Here is a 20,804-nt window from a genome sequence, read left to right on the forward strand (position 1 = left end):
ACCTGTCATACAATCATCACTTACTAAAATAGTAGCACAGAGAAGACCCATTAGCACTGTATTTCATGTTCCTCTTTCCTCCCATTGTTGACAGCCATAGCTCAAGCACCAGGTGCTGTGCAGAAGGCACTGAGCAACCCAGTGAAGGATCAGGCATGGAGCCCATCTATAATTTCTTCAGGAGCCTACAGCCTAGTTATATCTGCTATGTTATCAATTTAAGATTATTCAAAAACCCATGCTTATTTTATGAAAGGAATGTATTGTTTCACATTCCCCAAGTCTGAGGAACAAACAGAATCAAATCGAGGTTCCTATTCTGATGGGTTGACAAGGTATATGATATTAGGGAAAGAGCATAGAACACCCCTATTTTGTAAGCTTAATAGAAGATTTTCAAGCCAAATAATCTTTAAAGTTAAATACAAAGCTATATATTATCATGGGATATTTTAAAGTCAAGTTAAGACTATTTCTCACAAAGAGAGTCAGACACATTTCTGAAAATCAGATGATAAGGCAGAATTTTCCAGGACTGGAGCTCTTTCCCGAAAAAGTTCCATAGTACAGATTACCTACAAGTCATGGGGGAAAGCTCCTTGTCCTATTACATCATTAATTGTGTCACCTGTCTACAGATATATGTTGTCTCCCAACAAATAAATAAAGTATTCTCTCCTAGCTTAAAAAAGAAGCACGGTATGTGCATGAGATATAAGATTGGCAAAATAAATCCTCAGTGGATCCAATTCTTATCAAGGAGCAATTGGAAATAATGATGTAGAGCAAAGGATCTAAAGGTTGGCTGCCTGTATTTGAATCCTGGGTCTATTTCCTGTGTTATTTTCGGCAAATCACTTAATTTTTCTGTGCCTCAGTTCCTTCATCTGTCAAATGGGAATGATAATAACTGTAACCACCATATATGGTTGTTATAAGGAGTAAATTAGTTAATGTATTTAAGGTACTTAGAACAATGACTGGAACAGAAGTGTTCAATAATTATAAATTATTTGTACTAATTAAATTTTTCATTGATTTATTGAAGATCTTTATAAATGCCAAAACTATTATTTTATCTAAATGTCCTCCTATAAATTAAAATTTGCAATTTGTGGCCACGGGCCAGAAATTAATACCTGCCCAGTTTGAGGAATCAAACAGCTTCTTCCTTGATCTGAGACACCCAGGACCATTGCACCCCATCCCCGCCAGCAGAGCCCCAGAACACTCTGACCTAAGAAGACGTCAGAGTGAATATGTAACCCAAGATCACTTCACTAGTCACTGATAATAACTTTAAAGCAAGGGAAAGAACATTCACCTTGCTTCAAAAGTCATTTTGACTCATAGTTAATTTATAAATGTTGGCAGTGAGTTAATATTCTTATTGCTTTTTAGGAAAAAAACACAACCAACTGGATTTTGCATAGATGTTTCCTGTATCATTATTTTATTTACAAACACTCAATATCCACTAAATGTACACTCCCTGCCCCCCAACCCCCCATCCCCTGGTAACCTCTAATCTCCTTTCTGTCTCTGTGAATTTGCTACGTCTAGACATCTCTTGTAAGTACGTCATACAATATTTGTCCTTATGTGTCTTGCTTACTTCACTGAGAATAATACTTTCAAGGTTCTTCCATAGTGCAGCATGTCTCAGAACTTCATTCTTTCTTACGGTCAAATAATATTCCATTGTGTGTGTGTTCCACGTTCTGGTTGTCCATCCATCTGTTGATGGACACTTTGGTTGTTTCCACCATTGGGCTATTGTGAATAATACTGCTGTGAACATTAGTGTACACAGCAAGTTTCTGTTTGATGTTTCTTTACTTTCTGCTGTCCTTATTTGGGTATCAGTTGTGGGCCTGTACCATGCCAACAGACCCTGCTGCCCACCTGGTGTTAGCCACTCAAAACTGCAGGATCGGGCTGGAGAAAGCAAAGCAGGAACTAGAGGGCACTCCAGGAGGGTGCAGACTCATTCAATGATGGCAGTTTGGGCAGGTTTTTCTTATTAACAGCAATTGAGACAGGGCTTGGTGCAGAAGATTGCAAAGGTCAGTCTCTAGGGAGAGAGTGTCTCTGATCAGTGGTGGTGATTGGTTCTCCTGGACTTCCCAATGAAGTTGGTTGGTTGGTTGGTTGGGTTATTTTTATTAGAGCAGTTGTAGGTTTACAGAAAAATTGTTCTTATATACACTCCCCTGGTGCACACACACAATTTCCCCTATTACTAAATTTGCATGACGGTGGTACTTTTGTTATAATTGATGAAACATTATTATTATACTATTAACTGTAGTCCATAATTTACACTAGGATTTACTGTTTGTGTTGTACGGTTCTATTCTGGGAACATATATAAAACCTAAAATTAATCATTTTAGCCGTTTGCAAGTACACAATTCAGTGGTATTAATTACATTCACAATGTTGTGCTGTCATTACCACCATCCATTACCAAAACTTTTACATCAGCCTAAGCAGAAGCTCTGTACCTATTTGGCATTAACTTCCCATTCCCCAGCCCCACCCCTGCCGTGGGTAGCCTCTATTCTAATTTCTGCTCCTATGAATTTGAATATTTGAATTATTTCATAAAAGTGAGATTATACTTACATCATATTTGTCCTTTTGTGCCTGGCTTCTTTCACTCAACATGATGTCTTCAAGGTCCATCCATATTGTAGCATGCATCAGAACGTCATTCTTTTTTGTGGCTGAATAATATTCCATTGTGTGTGTGTGTGTGTGTGTGTGTGTGTGTATGTATACACACACACGCACATATCACATTTTGTATATTCATTCTTCTGCTGATGGACATTTGGGTTGCTTCTACCTTTTGGCAATTATGAATAACCTTGCTATGAACATCAGTGTTCAAATAAATGTCTGTTCTAGTCTCCGCTTTTAATTCTTTTGGATATATACCTGAAAGTGGGTTTGCAGGATCATATGGTGATTCTATACATAACTTTCAAAGGAACTGCCAAACTGTTTTCCACAGTGGGTGCACCATTTTACATTTCCACCAATAACATATGAAGGTTCTTGTTTTCTGCATCCTTGCCAGCAGTAGTTATTTTCCATTTTTTTAATGTACCCATTCTAGTGGTGTGAAATGGTATCTCATTGTGGTTTTGATTTGCATTTCCCTAATGGCTAATGATGTGGAGCATCTTTCCATGTGCTTGTTGGCCATTTGTATATCTTCTTTGGAGAAATGTTTAATCAAGTTATTTGCCCATTTTTAAAATGGGTTGTTTGTCTTTTTGTTGTCGAGTTGTAGGAATTCATTGTATATTCTGGATATTAAACCCTTATCAAATATTTGGTTTCCAAATATTTTCTACCATTTTGTAGGTTGTCTTTTCTCTTTCTTGATAATGTCCTTCAGTGCACAAAAATCTTTAATTTTAATGAAGTCCCAGTTATCTGTTTTTTCTTTAGTGCTTGTACTTTTGGTGTAAAGTCTAAGAAACCACTGCCTATTACAAATGGATACACGTTTGATGCCGATTCTCCTTGGGGTCACCTTGACACACCCTCACGTCCATCACCAAGTTCACGGCTTAGACAAAGCACTGCTTCCTTTCACCTCACTGCTCTCTGAGGGCCGTTTAAATCCTTCCGTTTATTTTCCATCACCTTTTCTTTTTTGCCCAGTTTCCTCTGGGACCATCAGGTCTAGGAACCATATCTTGGCCCTGAAGCTTTGGTTTAATTATTTCCCTAATTCGGGGAATATCACAGATTCGTGCTAGCTAAGCAACTAGGTTTATTTTGGGGACCACTTATCTAAGAGAAAAGAAACATACTAAAGCTGAAAATAGAACCTGTTCATTTTTTAAGGGGAAAAAAACACTAAAAAACATGATATAAGTGCCATCTTTCTTCTGGATTTGACTCCTTTGTCCAATTATCGGGTCTTTTGAGGTCATTCCATCCTAAGGGCTCAGTTTGAGGTATCTAATCATACCTTTCTTAGGGACTGTCCATGGGTGTGGCTGATGGTGCAGATATTGTCAAGAAAGGTGAGCTGGAGCACCTGGGGCATCCTAAAGCCATCTAGTGCTGCCGCTAGTAGGTCCGTCTGTGGGCCAATCACCAGTCTGTGGCCAGGGCTGCAGAAATGGCAGTGATACACTTGGGTGTCCCAGTCACATCACCCACAACCTCGAACTCCATTCTCTACATCCTACCTTCATGATACAAGGTCTTGGGGCAGGAGAAGGTTTGCGGGGAGGGGTAGTGATGCAGAATAGCTGGCTCCTGGGTCTTAGAGGGGCTTAGCATGTAGGGGGACAGAAGACAGAGATGGATGCAACCAATGCAATAGGGGAGATGGGACGTCACAATGAAGTTTGGTTGCTTTGTGAACCATATGAGTGATTGGGCGCCTTTGTCTAAAGTGATGCTCTGTAACTGCTCTTCCAGGTGTGAGAAGGGCATTCAGTGACATAGGCAGTGAACGCATGGCTTAACTGTGTTATCTGAGTTTCCTAATATAACTTTTTTTTCATTCAATACCTTCTTAATCATTCTAAAATTGCTATTATTATTTTCATATATTTTAATTCCTGAGTTTTAATTTCAAATTTCCATTTAGCCAACCCCAATTCTTTTTACTAATGCTTATTAAAATATCCCAGTCCTCAGAATTCTTTCATTCCAAGTTTCAAAGCTCATTCATTCATTCATTCAACAATTATCATTAACCAGGAGTGACTTTCAGAGACTACTGTCATCTCTGGCCAGGAAGGAGGTCCCACTCGCTGAGGGTAACGCATCCCTTCTGCCTGGTATATTCTCACTCCCCTTTTCAGCCTGGCAAACTCTCCTTTGTTCTGGTAGCTGTAGAAAATTTTCTGACCAGTTTACCTGCTTACCCTCCACTTTCATGGAAGACCTCAGGGCACCCTGTGATTGTAAGCACCATGACCCTCTGCTCTTCGCACTGGGCTAGCTCATGGCTCTCTCCCTCTTGAAGCCTTCCCTAGCCCCAACCCTGCCCCATCCATCTTCCTGTGCAAACCTGCTGGACTTTGTGCATAGTTCTTTTAGAACAATGATAACACATATTAGATTGTGAAATATTCTCAAACTCTTGAGGTCAGAGCTGGTGCTACCTTCATCTTTGAATCTGGAGTCCCAAGCCTGGTACTTAATAGGAGCTCGGCAAATATTTGAATGAATGGATAACTGAAAAAACTAAACTCCTCTACTTTGGTGGACATTTGCCAGCATTTATCCTATCAGAATTAAATAATTGCATACAGCAAGCCAATTTATTCAGTTATCAAGGAATACATTTTGCAGCTCACTCGAGCCACCAGGAAGAGCAGAGGGTCAGGCTACTTATAGTCCACCATTCTTCGCAGGAGCACTCTGAGGTTTTCTATGAATGCAGACAGTAAGTGGGTAACACTGAATCCGAAAGTTTTCTAAAGAAATCATGATTCACCATGTGAACTTCGGGATCCAAACTGGCACAAGCCTAAGACTCTTGCTTCTCCAAACAATCGTGGCTGTGACTGCAAGCAGCCTTCAAGTGGAAGGCAGAGAAGGAGGATCTTCCATCCTGGGGAGAAGACTGGATAGGCTTCTCACAACTTATAGCCAAATGTCTTCCATGCCTGCCAGTTGTCTGGTTTCCAAAGTCTGCATACCTGCCCTCATTCAGCTAGAATATTCACTCACAGGAAGTGAAACTGCTTTTTGCTGCCCTGCTCTGTCAGACACCCAGCTGAGAGAAGTGGTATTTGGGAAGAGCCACTCTTGTTAGTTTCCTGAACTTCTCTCCTTGGAACAAGTTACCAGGATTTCTCAACCTCAGTACTGTTTACATTTTGGGCCAGGTAGTGCTTTGTTGTGCAGGCCTGTCCTGTGCACTGTAGGATGTTTAGCAGCATTCCCGGCTTTGACCCTCTAGATGCTAGTAGCAGACCTCAGCCAGGTATGCTGACCAAAAATGTCTCCAGACCTGCCAAATGTTGGGGGTCTGGGGGAGGGTGGGCAAAATCACCCACAATTGAGAACCACTGAGTTAGACCATGGGACGATCTTATACTCAGACCCCATTTAGTTAAATCATCTTTACTAAATTGTGCTTTAATACTATGCCGTTGGAATTTACCAAATTGCTGCAGGAGGAAAAAAGCATCTGAAAGTTACTTCTTATTTTGTTAAAATGAGTAATGGGAATATTAGTCTCCTTTCACTCAGTGGTTTTCCAAACTTCTTAATTTAAGTAAGGAAATCCCCTTGTTGTGGTAATTTTTTTCATATGATGAATTATGCACTGAATAAGGTCTTCTATCTACTGCCAGGACAACCAAACCCCAAATCTACACTAAATGCTAACATCTATTATATCACCGCAGGTTTGTTGGATTCTTTATCTCTTTCCTGAATTCATTCTGTCCCTATTTTATTTAAACATATTTTAAGGCTTCATATTCTTACATCCTCCCTTGAAAGGAGAGAGGACAGAAATACATTTCAATATTGTCAAATGGAATTCAATAATATTTACTGAGCCATTATAAAATATTACCCCTTAAAACTCATTTGAATGTATTCATACTTGATTCTATAGGAGAACTTTTATATGAGACATTTTATCTTCTGTTTTCCATCTATTCCAACCTATGGCATTTTAAACAAACCCAATTTGCCATAGCTAGAAGTATCCGCTTATCTTATTGTGCCCCTCTAAGCATATCTCCATTCTTTTTTTCTCATTCTTACTTTGCACTTCTTTTTGTCACCTGAGTGCAATCGCTGAAGTAATTAAAGATGATGATCTGGTGGTGTGTACTGGGGAGTAGGGGCGTGGGGACTGTAGTCAGGAGGGAGGTCAGAATAAAAAGAATTGCCTTCTCTAAAAAAAGGATTAAACCCTAGTCTCTGTTGCTCAGGGGATCAGTGAGAGGAAGGAACAGGAAAGAACTTTCTACCAAGTAGAATGTGTAACAAAAGGTGCAGGTTGCCTCGGCAGATAGTGAGCCCAAAAAACTTGCATTACGATGGTTTGCTGAACTCTATTGCCTTAAATTTTTTTTCAAGTAAGAAGGTGTAATATTTAATGTGGAATATTTGTAACATATAGGAAAGGAAAAGGAAACACCAAACTCACCTGGAATTCCATTATCCAAAGATAACTTCTGTTGACAGAGTGAATCCATTCAGATTTTTTCCGAGGCATTTGTTGTTTTCCAAAATTAGGACCATATTTATTAAGTGAATATTTTGCTTAACAATATACTCAAAAACACCATTTATTAAAAATTGTTAAGGCTATATAACATTTAGTATTTTAAATTTTTATTGGGGTTTTCTTCTATGATTTTATGCTTTAGATGTTTTTCCCAATTTTATGATTTGGAAATATTTCCTTAGATTGCCTTCTAGTAATAAAATGGTTTTATTGTTTACATTCATCCCATTGAGCCATCCAGAGTAAATATTTTAGAATAAAGTGTGAGGTGAAGACCTAACCTTACTAAACACAAAATCCATTGCTTTTGAATCATGTTACTTGCCTATAGTATCAGTAGCACAAAACTGTTCCCGTACACTGAATTTTGAATACATGATCAAGGGTGGAACAATATCTGCAACAGTTATGGATGAGAGATTAGTAGACTCAGTGTCCCAGCCAGGAAAGGGAGGTTGGCACAGGTGGCTGCATTGGCTATTTGATCTCAATTTAAACCATAATTGTTGTAAGTAAGTAATACATAAAAACATTCATCAAAACATGTATTTTTAGGGGAAACAGGGCTTAAAGAATATGTATAAAAAGTCATAGAAATTATCTCTAGTGGTGGAATTATGAATTGTTTTTATTTTCTTCCTCTGTTCTATAATTTGTACAGTTATCATACATAGTACATTTAATAATTATTTAAATGAGCACACACACACACACCCCTATATAATATTTTGGAGACAGCAATAAGGGAAAGAGAAATCACAAAGGGAACCCGGAACCTACAAGGTGGAGGTGGGTGTTTATAGACTGATACTTTGAACTTCGGCTGCCTTGGGTCTTTGATTTTTTGTTTAAAGGCTGCCGTTGGAATGACTTCTTCCTCTGCCCAACACCTGGGAAGTCCTGGTGCCAGGTCTCCCAAAGCACAGGGCCCAAGTCTTTTTTAGGAATGAAATGTGGGGGTTTCACTTTCCTCATGGTTTTCTAAGTATCAAATTTTTTGACTGTCATGCGTCCCCACATCCGATAGGGGCGGATTGGGGGCTTCTAGGCCAATGTGTGGGCATTGGGTGACCTGCCTACTTTGGCCACGTGCTCCAGCCATCAACCCACCTCACTGTGACTTCTCTCTCTCCAGGCGGTTCTTCAAGGACATGCCCCACAACGCCCTTGACAAGAAGTCCAACTTCGAGCTCCTAGAGTAAGTACTGAGAACTGTTCCTTTGCCCAGCTTCTAGTATTCATCCTTCCTCCTCTCATCCCAGACCACAGCCAGGTAGGACCTGTCCTGTCCCCCAGGCCCCATGCCCTTTCACCTCTCACCAGCTGGCCAGAAGTCCAAGGTTGGATGTGAGGGAGGGTCATATGGAGCTTTTTTTTCTCCCTCTTTCAGGAAGGAAGTGGGGCTGGACCTGTTTTTCCCAAAGCAGATGCAGGAGAACTTAAAGGTGAGGAAAACAGATTGGGGAGGGACCCACAAAGATTCTCGTTGTGCTTTCCCAGGACTGAAGCGAAAGGGATCTGGTTGGGGATACCCTAGAAGCCAGGACATCTGTGCCACCTCGGGTCATCTGGAAATAGGACAACTAAGTACAGTCAGTGGGTCCTTCCTGTGCTGGGAATCAGGAAATCTGGGCTCTGGTTCCAGATCAGAGTCTTAATAGCTTTTTGGCTTGAACACTGGGGCTAACAGCTCTCCTGCCTCCCTCACAGGGTAATGGGGGCCCCCTTTGAGACAGTGGATGCATATTTTAGCCAATAGATTGCTGCTGCTCTCATGGTGTGGGCTTTGGAGACTGTCCTGCAGTAGTGGGCCATCTTTCCGTGAGATCATAAGGAAAGAAACCAGAGCTGCAAGGAGCAGGGCCTCACTCACCACTGGCCATCTTCTCCCCACTTCCTCTCACAACAGCCCAAACAGTTCCGGAAGATGATCCAGCAGACGTTCCAGCAGTACGCCTCGTTGAAGGAGGAGGAGTGCGTCATGAAGTTCTTCAACACTCTGGCAGGCTTTGCCAACATTGACCAGGAGACCTACCGCTGTGAACTCATTGTAAAGACCCGCCGTCTTTATCCAACTCCTGATCTGAATTCCAGGCTTCTCGGGAAAGGGGTCCAGAAGACCGACTTGTGTGTGATGGCAGTGGTGGGGGGGTGCCCGTCGGTTCTCAAACAGCAGAGCTTCCCTGAGCTGCTTTAAAATGGAATGGTTGCTACCCAACTTGCCTGAAGGCAGGGGGCTGAAATACTGGCCTCCCGGCTCTGAGGCCTGATGTCCTGTGGGGGTGTTGGGAGAAGGAGAATCTGTGTGAGGGAGCTTAGTGAGGAAGGAGCTGTGTCTAGTCCAGGGAGGTTTTTTTCTTTCAAATTTCAAATATGGAGTAGGCAGAACAGTGGCAACAACCTCCCCTCTCCTTTTATTCCAGCAAGGGTGGAACATAACTGTGGACCTGGTCATCGGACCTAAAGGCATCCGCCAGCTGACAAGTCAAGATGCGAAGGTAGAGAGGGGGGACTGGGGGAAGGTTGGCCGGGTTGAGAAGTTGTCCCCTTTCTGCAACCTTCCACTCTGTCCCACCCCGTCGGTTCTCCCCACCCCCATTGCTGGTAGCAGAGAGACTTCATGAGGTAGCTGTACGGAGTGTTTGGGGATGACAGCATGGAAGAGATGGTGCTTTACTTCCCTGTGACTCTCCCCCTCAGAGGTGGGGGTGAGGGAGGATAGGAAGGAAGGAGGGGAGGGAGGGACTTTAGCTTTCCTGGCTCAGTTAGAGAGTTGCTCTTCCAGTGGCAAGCTTGCTGGGCTGGGAGTCAGGGGATATAGATCCAGGCCTGGCTCTACTCCCACCTTGGTGTGTGACCTTGGGCCAGTCCTGGTTCTCTCAAGACTTCATTTCCTCGTCTTCAAAGTGAGGGGCTTAGATGAGATGATCCTTCCTGCTTTAACTTTCTTTGATTCTCTCTTCATCCCCTGAGATATCCTCCAGTTCCTCCTTGGGGTCCCCTGCCCAGACCCATCTGCATGGCCCATTCCCTGGGGTGGGATGGCCTGGGGACCCCCTTCTCGGGGAGGTGCTAAGGGCCAGACTTCCCACAGCCCACCTGCCTGGCCGAGTTCAAGCAGATCAAGTCGATCAGGTGCCTCCCGCTGGAGGAGGGGCAGGCAGTTCTGCAGCTGGGCATCGAAGGCGCCCCCCAGGTGAGTGTCTCTGGGCATCCAGAAGCTCTGAAACCAGTGGGCGCCACACCAGGTTGGGAGTTCTTGCTCAGGCCAACTGCGCCAGGGTGCCAGATTGATGATAAGGAAAATGTATCAAGAAGCAATGCTATATATTTAAGAGAAAGTCAGGAAAGAAGTTGGGGAAGGAGCAAATCAGAGAGCTAACTTTCACCAAATGAACAATGACTCAGGAATCAGGAATTCAGGGAAGGGGACTTTTAGTGGGTGGGAGAATCAGAGCCCTCAGGCTGCAAACAGACTGTCCATTTCTCCTTCCATTCATCTGTCCCCTTCCCCACTGCCTCCCTCTTCCTGTTTCTCAGCTTCTCCTTTTACATATTGAACACCTATTAGGCACAAGGCCTTGTGCTAAGCTCTGGAGGAGAGCCAGCCATTTCGGACCTGGAAGCCTCCTTCCAAGGGCTGAGGACCTTCAGCAGGGGTGGCAGGCTCTGCCCCCCGGTGGCTGTAGGGAAGACGAGCAGAGCCCCCGGGGGAGGAGCCCACGGAGTCTGGGAGGGGTGTGGGTGGGTGGCAGGGGTCCCGCACCTCCTGAGAAGGCCATCTCTTCTCCAGCCCTGCGGGGTAGACTCTAGCCAAGGCTCTGGGGTCTCATCTTTGGCTGGTCTCTTCTCTGCAGTCCTTGTCCATCAAAACCTCCTCTCTGGCAGAAGCTGAGAACATGGCTGACCTCATTGATGGGTACTGCAGGCTGCAGGGGGAGCACAGAGACTCTCTCATCATTCACCCCAAGAAAGGTGGGTTTCCACTTAAAGGCAAATGGCTGGGTGGTGGAGGCAGCCCAGGCCTCCAGAGGCAGAGCAGGAGAGGCTAAGCCATTGGCTGGAACATTCTCCCTTTAAGAGGCTTTAGATGCATCCTGGGTCCTCGGCCACAGGCCGAAGCAGGGGCGCTGGCTTCTGGAAGAGAGGTGTTTGTGGCCCCAGGGAGGTCAAAGCCATTGCTAGAAAAATAGGTCGTGTGTGTGTCTGTGTGTGTGTGTGTCTGTGTGTGTGTGTGTGTCTGGGGAGTTGGAATGAGGAAGCCGAGCACCTGGGCTGGAACGTGTGGAAACGACAGAGGAAGCCTGAGAATTCTTCTACAAGGAGGATGCAAATTCAGGCTTCTAGGAGAACAGAATTGCTGTGGTGGGGGGTGATTCCCTCGTGTTGGGTCATAGGAGTAGAGAGGAGGTCAGACGACGGTCTGGGACCCTGTGTCCGCTGGCTCTAACTTGTCCCTTTTCCTCTTCTCTCCCCAGATGGTGAGAAGCGGAACAGCCTTCCCCAAATCCCCATGCTGTGAGTAGAATGGGAAGGAAGTGTGCAGGGCTCAGCCCCTGTCTGCTCGGGAGAAGGAGGGAGAAACAGGAAGCCTCCACTGCCAGGGTTTCTGGCTTCCGGGTCCCAGGGGAGCATCGGAACCCCAGCATTTTCACAAGTGGCTATTTTCCCCTCCCAGTAAATACCTGTGGGGATATTCCCATGTCCTAATGCCACCCGGTATCGTCTTAGAGGGAGGTTACTGCTTCATCTTCCCTCATCTCCTGCCTCTGGCAGCCGGGAGCCAGGATCCCAGGGTGGCTTCTCCAGGCAGGTGGGGCCACAGCGCAGCGAGCCCCTGGGCAGACAGGGTGGGCCCACCGGGAGGCAACTGCCGGGCCCTGAGCTCACTTGGCTCCTGCCCTCTGATCTGCAGAAACCTGGAGGACCGGCGATCCCACCTCTCCGAAAGCTGCAGCATAGGTGAGCCTGCCCGTCTGCCTTCCTCGGCTGCGCCTAGAGCCTCTTTCCGGCTCCGCTTGCTCCTGCCTGCTCCGAGGACAGCTCCAAGGATTCCCTCAAAGTTACACCAGCACCACCTTCCTCTGTCACTTCCGAATCAGGACTTAAAAATAAGATTAACTATAATAACTAGCACATATCGAGCAGTTATAATGTGGCAGACTCTGTGTCCAGCACTTTGCAGGTGTTATCTTAGTCAGCCTTTACAGCACCCCCCAGAAATGCTCATTTCACAGAAAGGGGAACTGAGATTAAGGGAGGTTAACCAACTTGCCCTAAATAACACAGCTGGGAAGCAGCAGAGCCAGGGACAAACCCAGGCAGCCCGGCCGGAGAGCTGTACTTAGCATCTGGGCCACGTCATTTCTCTTAAGCCTGGGATGGAAACCCTGAGACCTGCCTGGCTTCTTGCCCTCCCCAGGGATGTCAGCCATGGAGCTTGGAGCCACGCACTTGATTTCTGGGTGGTTCTTCCTGGGGACACCTGGTCACTGGAGGCCTTCTTGTCGTTCCAGAGTCAGACATCTATGCGGAGATTCCCGATGAGACCCTGCGAAGATCGGGAGGTAGGTCCTTGACCCCAACACGCTGGCTGCAGCCTGAGAAGTGACATTGCTGTAATTTATGAGACACCACAGAAGGGACATTCCTTCCTTCCTTCATCCTTCCCCATATGTGGTCCAGACAGGGGCAGAGCTGAGGCATCTTTCATTTAAAATATATTTTCCCCCTGTACTGATTAGCCTTTCCTGTGCTTGGCTGGTGTATGTGGTGACTCTAAAAACAAGGGCATTTGACCCAGTCTTTTCAAGGTCTTTTCCAGGGACAGGGTGATGGCTCGTCCCCGGGTCTGAGAAAACTGAGTGCTCTGGATACCCTTTCTCAGCACAGCCCCTGGCTCTTGGTTGAGGGGCTGCTTGGGGGTCTGGAAGGCCTGGGCAGGAGGGGAGCAGAGCCTTCGACGAGGCCTGCACACGCACCAGGCCCCTGCAGGATGCTGCTGGTGGCTGTGCTCTCTGGGACTCCCTGTTCTCTCCAACTACACAGGTCCCCAGTACGGCATCGCCCGGGAAGACGTGACTCTGGGTCGGATTCTTGGTGAAGGCTTTTTTGGGGAGGTGTACGAAGGTGTCTTCCAGAATCACGTGAGTTCCAGACCCTTCCAAGCTGCTCCTCTTTTGCATGTCTACAGGGTGAGGCAGGACCTTGACTTTTACAAGGGTTGGAGGCAGCAGCCAGGAGATGGTGATTCTTATCCACTTGGCACTTGAAGTATTTGTGAAATATCCAGGGAAATGGGGGACATGGAGTCATTTCCAAGAAGGACATCAAGACCAGGGATCAAGATAAAGATAGACCCTAGAGAAAGGGGACACTGGGTGGATGAATACAAAGGTGGTGGGGGGGTAAAGATGCTGTCCCGAGGAAAAAAGGGGAAGGGTCTGAGGCAGGAGTTAGTCTCAAGGGCCACCAAGGGGGCTGGACAAAATTTGCCTTTGGGGTTATGCTTCCAGCAGGCCTGAGGGAAAGCAGAGAAAAAGGAAAAGGGCAGCAAAATTTTGAACCACAACAACAATAAAAGGAGAGAAGGAGCCCAGGACTGGGTCGGCTGGCCCGGCCATGAGTGTGCCACCCTGAAGCTCACTAACTCTGGCACATCGTGGGGTCCCTTAGTCTCAGCATCCTCATCCCTAAAATGAGTGGCTGGACCTATTTGATCTCTGAAGTCCTTTCCAGTCCTAACACACCCTGATTCAGAAGAAAGGGAGTGGGTGAGTAGAGAGGGAAAAGTGAAAATGGGAAGAAGAGAGAAGAAAAAAGGGGAAGAAATGATATGCTGTGCAGAGGGAAGGGGCCCCTGAAGCTGCCTCTGCCTTTCCTTAGCTGACAGCAAAGCTTGGTGGAAAGATGGTGGGGACACTTTCTTTTGAGCACTCCAAGCCGGACCAAGGGGCCCTGACACACTTTTGTTGCAGAAAGGGGAGAAAATAAATGTAGCTGTAAAGACTTGCAAGCAGGACTGCACCCTCGACAACAAGGAGAAGTTCATGAGTGAGGCAGGTAGGTCTCCCCGAGAGAGGCACACAGTCCCAGGAACTGGAAAAAAACCCTGGAGAACACACAAACCTCCAGGATAGGGGGGTGGGCCTGGAACCTGGAAAGGGGAGGGGGTCCCACGGCTAGGATGCACATTGGGAAGTTTTATTCCCCCTCTCTCCCTGTTGGGATGGCAAAACAGGGTTTCTCCGAGCGCACCTTTGAGCAGCTCTGGCCTATCCCTCTTGCCCCCAATTTCAGTGATCATGAAGAATTTCGACCACCCACACATTGTGAAGCTGATTGGCATCATTGAAGAGGAGCCCACCTGGATCATCATGGAACTGTATCCCTACGGGGAGGTGAGCTGGAGGGAGAAGAGGAAGCTGAGCTGACACTGGGCGGTCCTTGAGCCGAGCCTCCGGGGAGTGAGGCATTGAAAAGCAAGGGGGCTTTCCTCCTAGCTAGCTGCCTTCTGTGTTCTGTGAAACAGCCAAGAGACCTTCTGTGTATAGAGGAGAGTGCTGGAGAATCCTGCCAGCTTGGGGCTTGGCCCTGCTCCCAGGAAGGGTGGGGGGCTGCCTCCAGCCTGGCCCTCGGGCTCCATGCGGGTCTTGAGGGTCCCTCCCCTTCCCACAGCTGGGCCATTACCTGGAGCGAAACAAGAACTCCCTGAAGGTGCTCACCCTCGTCCTGTACTCACTGCAGATATGCAAGGCCATGGCCTACCTGGAGAGCATCAGCTGCGTGCACAGGTAGGGGTGGGAGCGGAGGGTGGGGGAGGCACGCAGCAGGGGCAGTGTGGAAGCCCGGGACCTTTCTCTGAGCTGTAAAAAGTTTGGGGTGAAGCAGGGCTTTGGAGTTGGACAGAGCTGTGTTGGACTCCTGGCTTTGGCCCTGCCTGTCTTGGCAACTTGGAGCAAATTTGAGCAACCTCTGTGAACCCATTTTCTCATCTGAAAAATTAAAATAGCAATACATATGTCGCAGGATTGTGAAGAGTCCATTTGAAGTTCTAGACATCTGATGATAGCTCTGTATTCTGGTCCCCTTCCCTTTGAGTTTCAGAGAATAGCTTCTCAGCTTGTTCAGAGCTTGCCCTCCTCCTGGCTCACCCAGTTCACCAGTTGCCATAGTAACACCATGGGGGTCACGCAGCCAGGAAGAAGGGGCTGGGCTAGAGCAGTGTCCAGGTCCTTTCCCGAGCAGATGAGTCGGCTGTGGCTCCCCAGTGCCTCCCGGGCTGCTGAGTCTGACCCACCCTAGTCCCTTCACCACGTGGCTTTATTTCCCATTACCTGAAAGGAGGTTTCCGCCATGGGGGATGTGAGCTCCCGGGGCAGACAGAGGTGGGTTTTCTCAGAGCACTGCAGTGAGGGGACGGATTCCTTTCAATCCAGCAATATTGACATCAGCTACGTGGCCTTGTGCCTGAGACTAGGCTAGGAATGGGTAGGGAAAATAAAATTTCGTTCAGCTAATGTGATTGACTCCTACTCGGTGCCAGGCACCATCCTAGGCTCTGGGGTAAAGTCAAAAATCTTTTTCCTTATGGAGTTAACATTCCAGGATGAGAGTAAAATGTAAGAACTAAATAGTTATGAGGTTAAGGTGGTGGGATAATAGACTTGTTTCCTTTTGCTTATTTGTTTAAAGTTGTCATGTTTTTAGATCATCTATTCAATAATAAAACTAAGTTTAGGGAACAGAGCTGCTGGTGAGGAGCAGACAAAGCAGTCCGGGGTTGGGAGTGATGCCGGGAACACAAGCGGACGGGTGGGCGGGCGGCGGGTCTCCTCCCGGGAGGGGGTGAGAGCACAGGCTCAAGGCGAGGCTCCCGGGTTGGGGGTCGGGGGGTCGTTTGTCCACCAGCAACTTGCTGCACAGGTTCCTTCAGCGCCCCGGGCCGCGGTCTCCTCATCTGTACCAGGGCCTCGTCTGACGGTCTCTGTGTCACGGCTCGGAGTGTATAAAGCACGGGGATGATCCTGGCTGTAGTGTGTAAAACACGGGATGATCCTGTCTGTAGTGTGTAAAGCACAGGGATGATCCTGGCTGTAGCAAGTGCTCAATCAACATTAATTGCGCAGCTGCTGCCCCGCGGCTGTTCTTGGCAATAATAAAATCTTAAAAGCCCCTTGGCCGTGCAGCCTGGGGAGAGACTAATTGTACCCAGGAGAGTGGTTAGGGGTTCATCCTTGAAGAATCCGCAGGTGACAGCATCCCTGACAGAGGGGACAAGGAAGCAACAGTGCAGGAGAGTGCGCGGAGGATGTGCGGGGACAGCAAACAGGCTTTGGGTTAGAGACCTGTGAGACGGGAGGATGAGAGAGAAAGCTCCAGCGGTTAGACGGCGAGTGCTGGCCAGGGCCTGACTGCCAGGTCAGGGGCGTGGAGGAGTCAGCCTCGGCCTGCACCTGAGCTGGGTGTTGGTCAGCAGGACAGCCCCGGTGGGGGCAGCGAGGGAAGGGCTGGTGGCAGAAGCTGCCCGATCCTGCTCCCATGGCCTCCCCTGACCGTCTGCCCGTCTGTCTCTCTCTCTCTCTGAAGCATTCCTGCTCCCATGGGTGGTAGGACCTCACCCTCATCTTCTCATCCATATTAGTTAGGGTTCTCTAGGGAAACAGAACCAACAGGGGATATCTGTAAATACGAGGTTTTATAAAAGTGTCTCATGCAACTGTGGGGATGCATGAGTCCAAATTCCAGAGGGCAGGCAGCAAACTGGCAACTCTGATGAAGGTGTTCGATGAACTCCTCAGGCAGTGAACTGGCAACTCCGATGACGGGGTTTGATGACCTCCCCAGGAAATGAAATGCTTCACTGGCTAGCTGAGGAAGAAGTGAAGGTCCTTTATCTTTCTCGCTCAAAAGTCTTCAACTGATTGTATTAAATCCAGCTGATTGAATTCTCTCGTTATGGAAGACACACCCTTCATTGACTTAATCAGCCACAGGTGCAGTCAATTGACTGATGATCTAATAAACCAGTCTTGTGGTTTATTAACCAGCCACAAATGTCCTTTCAGTAAGGGTTAGGCCAGTGCTTGCTTGACCAGACACCTGGGCACCATCACCTGACCAAGCTGACACATGAACCTACCCATCACATCATCCTTCTTCCAGGGACATCGCCGTCCGAAACATCCTGGTGGCCTCCCCTGAGTGTGTGAAGCTCGGGGACTTCGGCCTTTCCCGGTACATTGAGGACGAGGATTATTACAAAGGTGAGGGGGGCTTTTGGAGAGGTATCACTGAGGCTAAAATCCCAGAGAAAGGAAACGTATAGCTGGTCAAGCCCAGGCAAGGGTCTCTGGAGAATAGGTTGCCTTTCTGGATATCCTCTGGGTCTTCCTTCCCTAAATAACTCCTTAAACCTCTTTGCCCATCCAAAGCCTCCGTGACCCGTCTCCCCATCAAATGGATGTCCCCTGAGTCCATTAACTTCCGCCGCTTCACCACGGCCAGTGATGTCTGGATGTTTGGTGAGTGGAGCTTCTGGAGAACAGGGAAAACGGTTCAGATTCTCACCTCCATGACCAGACTCAGTGGATGCCTGAGGGCGTGTGGGAAGCGGGTCTGCCCCCCAACCCCCTGGGAAGCAAGGGTCCTACATTGCTGTTGCCACTGAGAAGTCCCAGAAGTGAGGCGGCCCATGGTGGGGGGTGGTAGGGGCTGAGGGCAGACCCTGGGTAGTACTGGATAATCTTCCTGGAAATGGCTCTCGTGATGAGCATGCCAGTTCCATGAGCCCGCACCAGGGATAATCTGACGTTGTTCAAAGACAAAACTCTGAGGTTTGTTCTGAGAAGGAGGTTCAGTGAGTGGTGATAACACAAACAGGTAATTTATGGACAGTCCTTTATAGTTTCACAGTCATGGAAATTTTCCTGTAACTCCTCCATACAACTGACCCAGTAAAATACCATTATATATATTATTCCCATTTTACAGATAAGGAAACCAAGGCTGAGATGAGTTAGGGGCTTGCCCACAATCACATAGGGAAGTGTTGGAGCTCGGTTTAGAACTTCAGCTTTCTGATAGAGGCTTCTCTACCTCCAGCCTCCCTCATGTGGTCCCAGCAACATGCCTTTGACTGCCACCTCCTGATCCCACAGAACTCTAATAGCTCCACATCAAAGGGGTCTCAGGAGGGAGGTCCTAGCTTACTTCCAGATGTAGGTCATTGGTCCCTCAAGTGGACCACCATGGTGAGCAAGACCCCAGAGATGCTAGAGGGGGAGGCAAGAAAAGAAGCAGCCCAGCAAGGCCTCCCTGTGCGTGGGGAGCTCCTCCTGGCAGAGACTGAGACTTGATCGCCCTGGCGATTCTTGGGGAGGACAGTCTTGCTTCTCCAGGTGGGAGTCCTCCCCAGTGCAGGTCATGAGCCCTCTCCTCCTGCCCCTCAGCCGTGTGCATGTGGGAGATCTTGAGCTTTGGGAAGCAGCCCTTCTTCTGGCTGGAAAACAAGGATGTCATTGGAGTGCTGGAGAAAGGGGACCGGCTGCCCAAACCTGACCTCTGCCCACCTGTCCTCTACACCCTCATGACCCGCTGCTGGGACTACGACCCCAGTGACCGGCCCCGCTTCACTGAGCTCGTCTGCAGCCTCAGGTGCGTGTGGATGGGAGGGGACAGCAGGCAGAGGGCCTGCAAAGTGGCGATGCCTGCTCAGCCACCCCAGAAAGCAAGGCAACTCATCAGGCAGCACTCGGAGGCTCATAGAGGACTTCCCTAGACAAGGTGTTGTCAGGGTCTCGTGTTCTTGTTCCTGCCTTATGGATCAGAGAGTTAAGGTTCGGAGGTTGTGGCTTGCCCAAGGCGGTGAGGAATGGGACTGGGATTTGAACCCAGACTTTCCTTCTGACCAACACTGAGTCATGTGCCCAAATGGAATTAGCCTCTCCGTCCAACAGAAGCCCAGACTTGTATCACAGACAGAGGCATGTATCAACATATATCAACAACAGGTTGAAGCCAAGTTCACTGTCAAATATGAATTCAGAGAAAAGGTGAGCCTGGCTAAGCCTTGCTCATCTCAGCTGCTCAGCACAGAGCAGAATGCCTCACTCATAGTATGTGCCCAGTAAATATTTTTTAAGTTTGAGTCCAGACTGAACCACCCTGTCACTGAAGCAATTGCTTTTTGCAGAGGTCTGGGGCTTGCCTTACAATGCTGGGCCAACAGATGCCACCTGCATTCGTGGCAGTGATCTCCTGCCTCTCCTCTCTGCCTTTGAACTTTCCTTCCAGTTAGCAGGGAAAGGAGAAACTTTTGATCTGTTATCAAGACAGTGACCCAAGTGTCATCTCCTTTCTGAACAGGGGCGTGGGATGAGGGTCTGAGCCTTCTTAGGTGTCCAAGAATCATTATTCCTTGAGTGCCATGAGATCTCTGGTGAAGGGTGTCGTCAGAGCCTATTTTAGGGGCTCAGGGCTCCCCAGTGTTCTTTGTGGCTTGCCTGCTGTCAGCTCTCCATCGGGTGATCTGACTTACTTTGGCTCCCGTTAGAGCAGGGATTGGCAAACCTTTTCTGTAAAGGGCCAGATAGTAAGTATGCAGTCCATGTGGTCTCTGTCACCACCTCCTCAACCCGGCCTCTGTAGTGTGAAAGCAGCCACAGACCATACATAAACAAATGGGCGCAGCTGTGTTCCAATGCAACTTTATTTATGGACAACTGAAATTTGAATTTCATGTAGTTTTTGTGTGTCACAAACATTTTTTTTTCAACCATTAAAGAATGTAACAACATTCTTATTTTGGAGACCATACAAAAACAGGTGGAGGGCTCATTTTGGCCCATATGCCATAATTTGTCAGCCTCTGTTTTAGGGAATCTAGTGTTTAATTAATTTTAAACATTGTGACTTTAAATGCTGTAATCCCTGTTGGCATTTTTTGGGGGAGGGCAAGAAAATAGCCCCTGGAAACTGCCTTGTAGGAGGCCCAGGGGCCTATGAGAGAGATGCTACAAGGCCAGACTGGGGGCAGGGAAGGGGGGTGACACTGTATTCATTGTACAGTCAGAGGCTCCAGGACAATCTGCAAATCCTCCAACTGTTTGTTCCTTCATCAATACCGCTAATTAATTCTAGACTCATTTGCTGGCCATCATAAGGGAGATTCAAGAACTGAAAGGGTTCCAGAAGTAAAGTATTTTAAAGATCTCATTTGAAGTGCGAAAGCTCTAGGGTGATGAAAGTGGGGAATTTAAATCATTCTGGGGCCTTGAAAACCATCTGGAGCTATGTATGACATTGTGTCCATTTCTGGGCTGTGAGGTGTGACCATGTTGGCCCCCAGCATGGAAGGAGTTAGGAGAAGGCTTTTCTGGTGTGATTTAAAAGAAACTTAAAGACTCAGGTGACCCCAGGAACCTCCCTCAGCTGAATGCCTCCACCTGAAATTCCCTCCTTTAGAGTTAAGGATTTGATCAGAGTTTCCCAATCTTTTGGGGACCCTCCTTATGTCAAATTTTGAGAATTCTTCCATGTAACAATAATTATACTTTTAGTATCCATTGATTGA

At 47.4% G+C, this 20,804-nt stretch overlaps 1 protein-coding gene across 2 annotated transcripts in view; it reads left to right on the forward strand.

Annotated features, from left to right (window-relative positions):
• Positions 1 to 20,804, forward strand: part of PTK2B (protein tyrosine kinase 2 beta) — a 123,888-nt gene that overhangs the window by 89,237 nt on the left and 13,847 nt on the right. For both annotated transcript variants that reach the window (XM_037813076.1, XM_037813077.1), the window contains exons 6-21: positions 8,367 to 8,429; positions 8,622 to 8,676; positions 9,141 to 9,281; positions 9,655 to 9,729; positions 10,326 to 10,427; positions 11,089 to 11,206; positions 11,710 to 11,749; positions 12,147 to 12,193; positions 12,748 to 12,798; positions 13,280 to 13,377; positions 14,209 to 14,293; positions 14,531 to 14,631; positions 14,909 to 15,024; positions 17,396 to 17,496; positions 17,665 to 17,754; positions 18,682 to 18,886. In XM_037813076.1, coding sequence (XP_037669004.1) covers positions 8,367 to 8,429; positions 8,622 to 8,676; positions 9,141 to 9,281; positions 9,655 to 9,729; positions 10,326 to 10,427; positions 11,089 to 11,206; positions 11,710 to 11,749; positions 12,147 to 12,193; positions 12,748 to 12,798; positions 13,280 to 13,377; positions 14,209 to 14,293; positions 14,531 to 14,631; positions 14,909 to 15,024; positions 17,396 to 17,496; positions 17,665 to 17,754; positions 18,682 to 18,886 — 1,488 coding nt within the window. The remainder of the gene's footprint in view (positions 1 to 8,366; positions 8,430 to 8,621; positions 8,677 to 9,140; positions 9,282 to 9,654; positions 9,730 to 10,325; positions 10,428 to 11,088; positions 11,207 to 11,709; positions 11,750 to 12,146; positions 12,194 to 12,747; positions 12,799 to 13,279; positions 13,378 to 14,208; positions 14,294 to 14,530; positions 14,632 to 14,908; positions 15,025 to 17,395; positions 17,497 to 17,664; positions 17,755 to 18,681; positions 18,887 to 20,804) is intronic.

The sequence above is a fragment of the Choloepus didactylus genome, chromosome 20, assembly GCF_015220235.1.
Source record: "Choloepus didactylus isolate mChoDid1 chromosome 20, mChoDid1.pri, whole genome shotgun sequence".
In the NCBI taxonomy this organism is placed as follows: Eukaryota; Metazoa; Chordata; class Mammalia; order Pilosa; family Megalonychidae; genus Choloepus; species Choloepus didactylus.